The sequence below is a fragment of the Mytilus trossulus genome, chromosome 2 (genome assembly GCF_036588685.1).
Source record: "Mytilus trossulus isolate FHL-02 chromosome 2, PNRI_Mtr1.1.1.hap1, whole genome shotgun sequence".
Classification (NCBI taxonomy): Eukaryota; Metazoa; Mollusca; class Bivalvia; order Mytilida; family Mytilidae; genus Mytilus; species Mytilus trossulus.
The window spans coordinates 33382876-33393119 of NC_086374.1; the positions used below are offsets into that span (position 1 = coordinate 33382876).

General features: G+C 32.1%; 1 protein-coding gene across 1 annotated transcript; it reads left to right on the plus strand.

Annotated features, from left to right (window-relative positions):
• The first annotated feature begins 9304 nt into the window (after positions 1–9304).
• On the plus strand, positions 9305–9886 carry LOC134705727 (uncharacterized). The gene has a single exon (XM_063564447.1). It carries the CDS (start codon positions 9305–9307, stop codon positions 9884–9886), a length of 582 nt encoding a protein of 193 aa, XP_063420517.1.
• The last annotated feature ends 358 nt before the right edge of the window (positions 9887–10244 follow it).

Sequence of the window (10244 nt, forward strand, 5' to 3'; positions counted from 1 at the left end):
AATACTGTTTGATAAAACAAGATTGGTGGCTCAGTATTCATACATAACGCCATTGTGTTACGGTGCTATGATCGTTTTGTACTCTTGCCTTCAAATTTGAATTATGAACTTTATCTTTAAAAGTGTTCATATGCCAATTTTTGTCTTTCTCTGTTGAAATAGTTTCAAATTTTGGATTTAGACTTTATAATAATGTTGACTGAATACACTGTTTGCTTTTCTAAAAAAATGTTGTTAATATAATGGAATTATATGTGACTCTTATACAAGTGAGAGGCGTAGCTATCTTTACAACCAGGTTCAATCTTCCATTTTCTACTTACCAAATCAAGAATATGACAGTTGTTATCATTTTTTTTTGGTGTGTTTAAGATTTTTTTCATTTGCTCAAGGACAGTTCGTTCTCTAAGTATTCCAGTTTCAAATTTAGAAATACCTTAAAAAAGACACGAAATACCGAAGAATAATACAAATAAAAAGAACAATTGAACAGTAACATCGTCCGCTATATTTTGATATGCGTAACTGCAGTTACGGAGATCACATTTACCCCAGTGCACATTGTATAAACATAAGTTTAAATGTTAGACATAAAAAGCCACCAACAAATACTTACTTGGTGTTTTCATTTTTCCTTGTACTTACTTTTAACACTTTATTTTTTCGACATATATAAGGACGAAGAAATTAGAAACAAGAGTTGAAGGTTCTAATTGTGAAATTATATATGTAGGACTCAAATCTATGGTGGGTTCCAAATCTATGGCAGATTCCTAATCTATGGTAAATGTGACGTCATGCCATCCCAAATCTATGGCAAGTTTTGTAATTTCCTAATCTATGGCGGATTTTTGTTGTTTCCAAATCTATGGCAAGTTTTGTGCAAATGGAAAACAATGCAGTACATTGTTTACCAATGACTTGTCATAAGCAAGTGGAGAAAATACGACAACGGGAGCATGTCTATAGATATTTGTGAAATAAACATTCCATAATGGTCAACCAAAAAAAAATCATAAATGATAAAAGCATATGCCTTAATACAGACTTCAAGATTAAAATGATGTGCTCTGTAAAAAATAAACATTCTTTAATCTGTGCATGGTACCTGTTTAACGAATTCATTAAACAAACTAATAAAACAAAGTCAGAATAATAACAAACCAGGAGGCCGCTAATTATAAAAAATAAAATAAAAAAAGTAACGGCCAAGAAAAATAAACAGTTGGAATTTTCAAATTATATTTATTTCAGCGATATCGTTAATACATCTTTTTTTTTTTTTTATTTGCTGACGATTTAAATCAAATTTGTATCCGGTAATTTTATATATCATACAAACTTTGCCAGCCGTAGACAGTAAACTACTTCAAACTAGATATAGGAAGATGTGGTATGAGTGCCAATGAGACAACTGTCCATCCAAGTTACAATTTATAAGTAAACCAGTATAGGTCAAGGTACGGCCTTCAACACGGAGCCTTTGCTAACAGTGAACAGCAAGCTATAAAGGGCTTTAAATAAAATAATTATAAAATATGCGTTACTTAAAATAGCGGCGCCATAATTCATCGCGGGACTCGGCCAGTACAGCGCATTTGGTCCATCTTCGGGATAATATGTCACATCTTCCTTTAAACCACCCGCAAATTGTTGCCAGGGAAATATCTTTATCTTGAATGGTGTTCAAATCTATGGGTTCCGCCATCGTTATCTGCGGCGAAGATGTAATATGGCGGTATATTCAATTGTGACGTTATACGGTACCCTTTCAACAAGATCTGCCATAGATTTGGAGTAAACAAAAATCTGCCATTGATTTGAGTTGTCTGGCGTTTGTAACGTCACATTTGCCATAGATTAGGAATCTGCCACAGATTTGGAACCCGCCATAGATTTGAGTCCTACATATATAATATTTCATAATACGAGAAGCTTGAAAGAATTTTTTTCGATATTTTCTTAGGCATTTTTTTTTTATATAAAGCATTATAATATACACTTGTGATGTTGAAGATGTTAAAAAAATATATAATTAAATCTAGAAGGTAAATTGGTTCAAAGAAAATACAAAATTGATTTAAGAACATCGAACTTTACTTAAAGAAAATGAATAACAAAACCAAGAATTAGTGACCATAACATAAATATAGAAAAAGGCAGACATACTAATATTCCTAGAGAGCAGATATTATGCCTTAAATGTAAAACATTAGAAAACGAAAAACATTTAATATTAGATTGTAAATTAAATATGGAAACAATTTGGATTTTAATTTTTCTGTTAAAAAGATTTATCTAATGAAGAAAAGTTTATTTTTATACTCGATCCATCAACACCATCAGAGGTAAATAAATTGTGGTCCTACATCGAAAGGTCATCAGAACTGAGGACAGGGGACGCTGGAATATTAACTGTAAATGAATGATTGTGTATGTATAAATGTGAATTATAGTTATATTGTTTACTTATTGTGAATGTCACAAACCTAATGTTTAAGTTTATATGGCAATACATATTTGAATTTGATAACATTTTGTTACACGAAAAAAACAAATCTCAAGCTTGATAGCTTAGATCGAGTTGTTCTCCTTTGTATATATATTGTTACAGAATGTGTAAGAAACTAACTCGATATCGACGCAAAAGTATGAATGTTATTTACATATAAGAATGTTCGGTTTGTGGCATCCAGTATGTTGGCGAGTCAAAGATGCCATTCCACAATTGCCTGAATGGCTATAGGAGTGAAGCCACTTCTCCAAGTTTCTCAGCATTTCAGACAGGCGGGTGACTTTAACCGCATGAAAATTCTATTGATTGAACAGAACATTCACTGGAGTGATGCCCAGCGACAGGTTCGGGAAAGCTTTTGGATAACAGTTTTATTTTTCACTCATTTTTAACCGGATTTTTGTGTCAAAAATGTCCGTTTTTGATTTAAGGGTGTACGGCGGACAGTCGGGCGGGCGGGCGGCAACCAAATGTCGTGTCCGTGCATTTACTCACGAACCGTTCAACCAAAACTTTCGGTTCTTGAAAGATTGAAAAATTGTGTAACACGAGTATTATTGGATTATACAACAGAAATGGGATTCATTAACTTTAGAAGCATTATATGATTGATAAAGGTAATACTATTTTTGTTATTATTTGCTTTCTACTGTGTTTGCAATCTCCATCGTGGCACCTTGTACAGTTTAAGATTTAAACAATCTTCCTTCAATGGTAATTGTGTGTATTTCTGCATGACTTATGGATTTTGGCCTTAAACATTAAATCTCAGGCTTTAATGAATGTGAGACTTTGCCTTCTTTCCTGCTTAATATTCAAATTTCATCAGAAATATAAATAAATATAGTCACTATTCACCATTTCATTTACACTTGCATGCATAAATGTTATATACAATGCTATCACATGTTCCTTTTCGGCTCTCCCTTGACACCATTTGCAAGTATGGTCTTGAGGAAACGATGATAGTCCGTCGGACGGGGACGAAAAATTGCTGACCCGTGTTAAGAGAGAGCCACATCTCTTGCACGTTAAAGACACCCTTGTAGATTTCGAAAAAGAGTAGGCTAATGCCGCTACAAGGCAGCACTCGCACCCGCAAAGTGGAAAGGGATTAATATAAGTTGCAAAACTTGTTTCCCAATCCACTATAAATAAATGTGTTTAAACTAAACTAAACATGTTCCAGGTATCACATTGCATGGTTAAGTCTCAATATGTAGTTTTAATTGTATTGCATATTTAGATCCTCCTCGTGGTAAGGTGCTGGTAACACTGATTCACCTTCACCTTTATATAAAAAAAATATTAAAGAAATTGTAATGTTAATTTTACTTCAGCTTTGTTAAAAATGTTTTTTTTTTATTAGAATGTGCTAAATTAACCATGCTTTATATGTCTAAACATTTCTTTTATTTCTTACCTGTTTAGAAATAAATGACATCACTTCACCTGTCGAGCTTATATTATCCAACCCATAGCCAGAAATGAGTAGTGCTTTTTTAATTAATATTCATCATATGCAAATGAGAATTGTACCACGTGATACTAGTTTGAACTGGACTGGCTTGATATCATTAAAATCTTTAAAACACGGATATTATAAGTTGCCCGTCACAGAGTCCTTGTTTATAATCAATTTGATATTTCCGTTAAGTTGACAGTCGGTCAAAATCAAAACTATGAACGCGAATTAAGTGATTTTTTCGCTTTTTCGTGAGTTTATTCTATTACTCGTAGTAGGGGCATTTTCACTTAACGTGGGAACCTAGAGTTCAACGACTACACATACAAGGTTTGGACTTGCTTATTCAAGTTCAAATTTCACCCCGGCAACCTGTTTTTCAAATGAACTTGTCAGCCATTTTAGCCAGTATTTTATACTGCAATGTTAAACGCCTCTCGCTTCAAATTTTAAAATAGCTGAGCAGGAACCTTGATTTTTTGCAACAAGTCATTATTTTTCGTTTAAATGGTGTGTATTGCTATGAATATTTATTTTCTGCCCCGGCAACCTGTCTATCACTTGAGTTAAAGTTAAAATAGACATTTTTTTTTTCAAAATTCCCTATCATTTCAATATAATTTCCGTGGCCCGTATCCGATTTCATTAGTATATGCATGCTTTATTTCAACCATCATCATACTTTAAATTTTATTGTAACATGAACATGTATACTGTTTCTCATTTAGCACTTTCACATATTTTGTTTGCAATACATGTATTGTCATGCACTTGGCATACTCATTATAAAATATATTAAATGCTGGTTCTGAATTAATTCTGGTTCTGAATTTTAATAAATGTAACACTGTTATTACATTAGCTTGACAGATGTAGATTGTTCCTGCTGCAAATGGACAAATATAATGGTTTATTTCTTTTATACAGTGGATCATAATAACTAGTCGAGTTATATCCAAATGTACATTCCCCTACAAATGCAGACACTGAAGGGATAAGTCTGCAAATTACACACACTTTAATGGCCCCAGTGAGCTGGTTTTTCATGGCATCAGGTGCTGGTTATTTTAGCTCACCTAGCCAATCACTAGTATAAGCCTTTTTGATCACTTTGACTTTGTTTTATGATTGTTCATTTGTATACATCCATCTGTTTACATTTCACATTTGTATTTCCTTTCCTAAACTGATTTGTCAATTTCAACCAAGTTCTGAATCAAACCATGTAATAATGGCACTTAAAAGACATTGAATAAGAAAATATTAATTATTACAATACCTGAATATAGTGATTTCCCATGTGAGCAATTCAGGGTTCTTGTAGTTTATAGTTATATAAGACAATTTGCATGCCCCCTATGGCCCTATCACATCAGGGCTGTTACACTCAAATACAATTACTTTAATTCATTTTTCTTTATTCAGATAATGGAAAGGGTGAATAAAATTAAAACTTCTGCCACCAAAGCAAAAGGGGTGTCACTGCAAATAGTGGGCTTGCTTGTCAAAGTAAAGAAAAATGGGAAAGTTTCAGAAGAGCATATGAATACTGTCAGTGATATGACTGATGAAATCACAACTTTGATGGACGATGTAAATCATAATGCTGATTCAGTTAAAACCAATTTAACTAAAAGTGAGGAAGAGTTAAAAGATGCTCAAAAGAAAATTCAGGGTTTGAGGAATGAAAACCTAAGTTTAAGGAAAAAAAATTCTCAGGCAAGACGTGACCAATATGAGGCACAATATGAATGCAAAAAGTTGAAAAGAGACCTTGATTCTAGCCAGGAAGTTCTTCGTGAAATGTCGTTTGATGAAGACATGGATGATTTAAATGATTCAGCTGCACAACCACCATTCAATACAGACTCACAATAATTGATTATCACAAACTGTTTGTACAATTTAATTGTTGTATATGCATATATGTGTAAATCTGATGTTTTTTTTATGAATCATCATTATCTTTTTTTCTTGTATACTGTTTGGACAGAAATTGTATTTATTTTCACTGTCTTATGTATAACTTAAGTAATAAAGTTTTTTTTTTTTTTAGGAAAGACAAGCTACGAAAGAGGCTTGAACGTCATATATGTATTATATATATAGTATAGTATAGGGGCATATATATATATATTTGTTTAAGGGCCGCATTGAAGACCTGTTGGTGATCTGCTGCTGTCTGCTCTATGGTCGGGTTGTTGTCTCTTTGACACATTCCCCATTTCCATTTTCAATTTTATTAATTCAGAAATTGGTTATCTAAATCAAATTCTCTCTCTTCAAACTGACAGAAACTAATTATACTTTTTCTTTTCTTGTGACATTGCATCTGGCATTAGGCTATGTTTTTATATTCATTTTTCACTCATGTGACATTGTATCTGGCTTTTTAGAAATGATCCATGTAAACTTGTTGCTCCTTTAGATAAACATTATTCTAAAAGGTTACCTATTCAACACTGTAATAAGATTATTGAATATTGTTGGTATTGGTATAAATATTGATTTTGTTATCAGTAGATTAAATGCTAACTTAATATTACTAGAATATTACTAGAATGTTATATACATATACATTTTCATGGATCTACAATCTGTCGATACCTGTAACTTGGTATTGCACAATGTCATGTTTTTTCTGGCTGTTTATGACGTCTTTACACAATATCCATTGTATGTTGGATGTGTACGGATTGATTGATTAGTCTTAGAGTCATGATTTTTTTTATTAGTCGTTAGTGGCTTTGAACTAGCTGTCAGATAATAGAATTTAATTCAATAATAATTAAATTCGGTTATTGTAATTATATAACTTGGTATGATTTTAATTGCCGGTGTGTTTGATTCATTTCTTACTGGTCACTTTAATATGCTAATTAGTTTAGCCCGCGAAATGTTAGTCCTTGCAATTTACCTCGTGTAGTTTGGTCATTTGGATTCAAACCTTACACTGAGCTTGACCAAAGCTACAAAATTTAAAAGAAAATTCTACACAGAAGAAAAGATAAGTATTTTTAATTCTAGTTTAAACTTTTGAATTAACAACGTTATAAAGAATAGTCGATAAATAATATAAACGGTTGAAGTTTAATGTATTTTTTTTGTTTTTGTTTGATAATTTTAACTTTGTTAAATAAAAGTTTTGTTTTTAAAAATAGTCGTAATTTTCTTTGGTGTAATATAAATGTAATTTAATTTTGTTATAGCGTAAAATCGGCGTTTTACATTTGCGCCGATTTGCACTTCATTTGCGCCGATTTTTTTTTTCATTTGCGCCGATTTTTTTACAGGTAAATACAGGTAAAATACAGGTAAACTACAGAAAATATATAAGAATATGTCAATGAGACAACTTTTTTTTAAATTTTTCATTAAAGACCTCTGCCGTTAGCCAGTTGTACACATTTTATGAATTGTCAATCATAACATGTTCACAACTGTTGTCCTCTGCTCACCACGGGGTAAAATGTATTCAAGATTCTTTATTTCTTATAAAACCAAGTAAATGGTACAAAGAAAGATATTTTTACATACAATAACATACAAATTTTGCGCATGATAAGTTTGCACAAAAACGAGCAACAAGAATGAGAGATTGTTGATCAACCTGGAGAACATACTTCTATATTGATAATTTTAATTAATTTACACAAGTTTTTCAATACACGAATACTTTTTGAAATAAATAAACTGTCGAATTTCAAAACATTTACTCGGCTTGTATAGTAAGGTTTAAGAAAAGCTCTTCTACTTTCTGTTAGAGCTGTACAGTTTAAAATATAGTGAAATTCATCACCTATCTCATGAGAATTACAAAGTACACAGTACCTTTCCTGGCTAATAATTCTACGCCATCTACCGGTTTCTATAGGTAACCGGTGATTTCCAGTTCTAAACCTACATAGCGTTATTTTATCTTTATAAGGTAATAAATCTAAATATTCTTCAAATTCAAAGTTTTCTTTGAATAGTTTGTAACATAATGCTTTTGGAGAATTCTCCATTTCTGATTTCCAAGTCTGCTTAAATTGGTCAAAAATTCTTTGTTTAATGCTTAACTTTAACCATTTTGGATTAAAACTATATAGTTACCCTGATTTAACCAAATATTTGAAAATCCGTATTTATTTAAGATATTTTTTATATAAATCAACAATTCGAAAGTAAATCCACCATCTACGTTCAGTTTTTAAATATATCTATATAGAATATTTGTCATTTTACTATCAGAACTGTTTACAATATTAGACCAAAAAGATACCAAACGGTGTTCCACATATACTGACATAGGATAAGCGCCTAGCTCTCCATATACCATAAAGCTTGGGGTTGATTTTTTCAAGTTTAACAAAAGTTTACAAAACTTCAAATGCACTCTCTCTATTTCATCAGTATTACTAAATCCCCAAATTTCACAACCATATAGCAATGGAAAAAGTATAAACTTACCTGTAACTTACCTGTAAATCCAATTAGTAGAAAATATAAAATCGGCGCAAATGTCAAAATGAAATCGGCGCAAATGAAAGAATGCAAATTTTCAAAATCGGCGCAAATGTCATACGCCCGTAAAATGTCGACAATCTTTTTTTAGATATTATTTTATAATTTTATTTGTAAATCGTTGAATAGTTAATTATAATGCAAATTGTAATACATAATTGTTTAACTGTTTTACTATGCTAATGAACATTTCCCACGCAATTGAATTTTAATACAAATCTGGCAGTACTTAGAAACTGGTGAGTACGGCATATATAAGTTTCGACATAAATGTAGATACATTTCTGTTTGTCCAATATATGTATAAAATATATGCGACACTGGACATAAAGCTACCAACATTCTATCATTATTTTCGTGAATTATTGCTAGTTATCAAGGATGTTTATAGTTGGCTAGATTAATTAGATAAATTTTCGTTTGAATTGTTTCATAGTTTCATTCATGTTAATAGCCGATTATAGGGTTAGAAATTTCTCATTTATAAAAGCCACGTCATTTTATATTTGAGGGATACCTCAATTAAATTTTGTATGACTATCGTCATCATAATTTTGTGATTATCATTGTGAATATAATTGAAATTTCTGCCACTGGACATTGAAAGAAATAATCATTTTTTTGCGTTCTTGTCTTGTTTTGGTTTTTATATACGTGGTTTTATACATTGCATCTTATTAATACTAACCAGTCATTGAACATTTTGAAATATTTGTTTTTCATATTGATTCAATTTTTTAAATTAGGGAAGAAGCATTGTCAAATGTTAAAAATTTTTCACTTATGCATTCACTAATAGGGTATTTATTTGTTTAAGTATGCCGAGAGGAAAAGGAAAAAGGGTACTGCCAAACCGTGCTGCACGCAGGCAGGAAAATCAGGTACAACTACCTGTCAACAGAAGGCGTCGCGCAAGAAGAGCTGATTTCATTGGACAAAATGAAGCCAATCCACAGTTGCCAATAATGCCACCACAACAGCCATTATTGCCTCCACAACGGCCAATTTTGCCTCCACAACAGCCAATTTTGCCTCCACAACAGCAATTAATGCCTCCACAACAGCCACTTATGCCACAATACTTGCCTCAACAGCCAATTCTACCACCACAACAGATTGGAGCTTCAATCATCACTCAACAGCCCACTGAACAACAAGTACAAGGTCAGGGAGGTGTACAACTAGGGCAGTCAGCAGCTCGAAATACTGTAGAAAATGGTGAGAATTTAGTTATACCTACTAGTAATGATGATGATGTGTTTTTACCACAAAAAAATATAAATCAAATTTGGAATTTAGAATATGTTGATTTGGCCCAATTACTGTACAAAAATTTTGATTCAAATAATGATCAACCGAAAAAAAAGTGCAAGGTTTTAATGAAGATGGGGACATTTTAATTGAAAGAAACAAGTTTTCGAAAGTCAAAGCATTATCTAGCATTGGGGAGTGGACTGAAGGTTTTTTAAATTACAAGAAAATATTATTACAAAGATTTCCGGCTTTGGCAAATGAATTGATTAGCTACATGACGATTATTAGGGGGGGCTAGTGTACCTTTTGAGAACGTTTATAAATATGACATGCAATTTCGACTTAGAAAAGCTAGAGATCATACGCGTGCTTGGGACGTCATTGATGGGCAGCTATGGCTTCAGTTTATTGCAGTAGGCATAAATCGTGTTCAACAGACACCTTCTTATACATCTCAAACAGTCAACAACCCTTGCTACGATTATAATTTTAAGGGCGTTTGTA

Excerpts from the sequence above, each read along its gene's own strand:
- LOC134705727 (XM_063564447.1), top strand. The coding sequence starts at position 9,305 with ATGCCGAGAGGAAAAGGAAAAAGGGTACTGCCAAACCGTGCTGCACGC.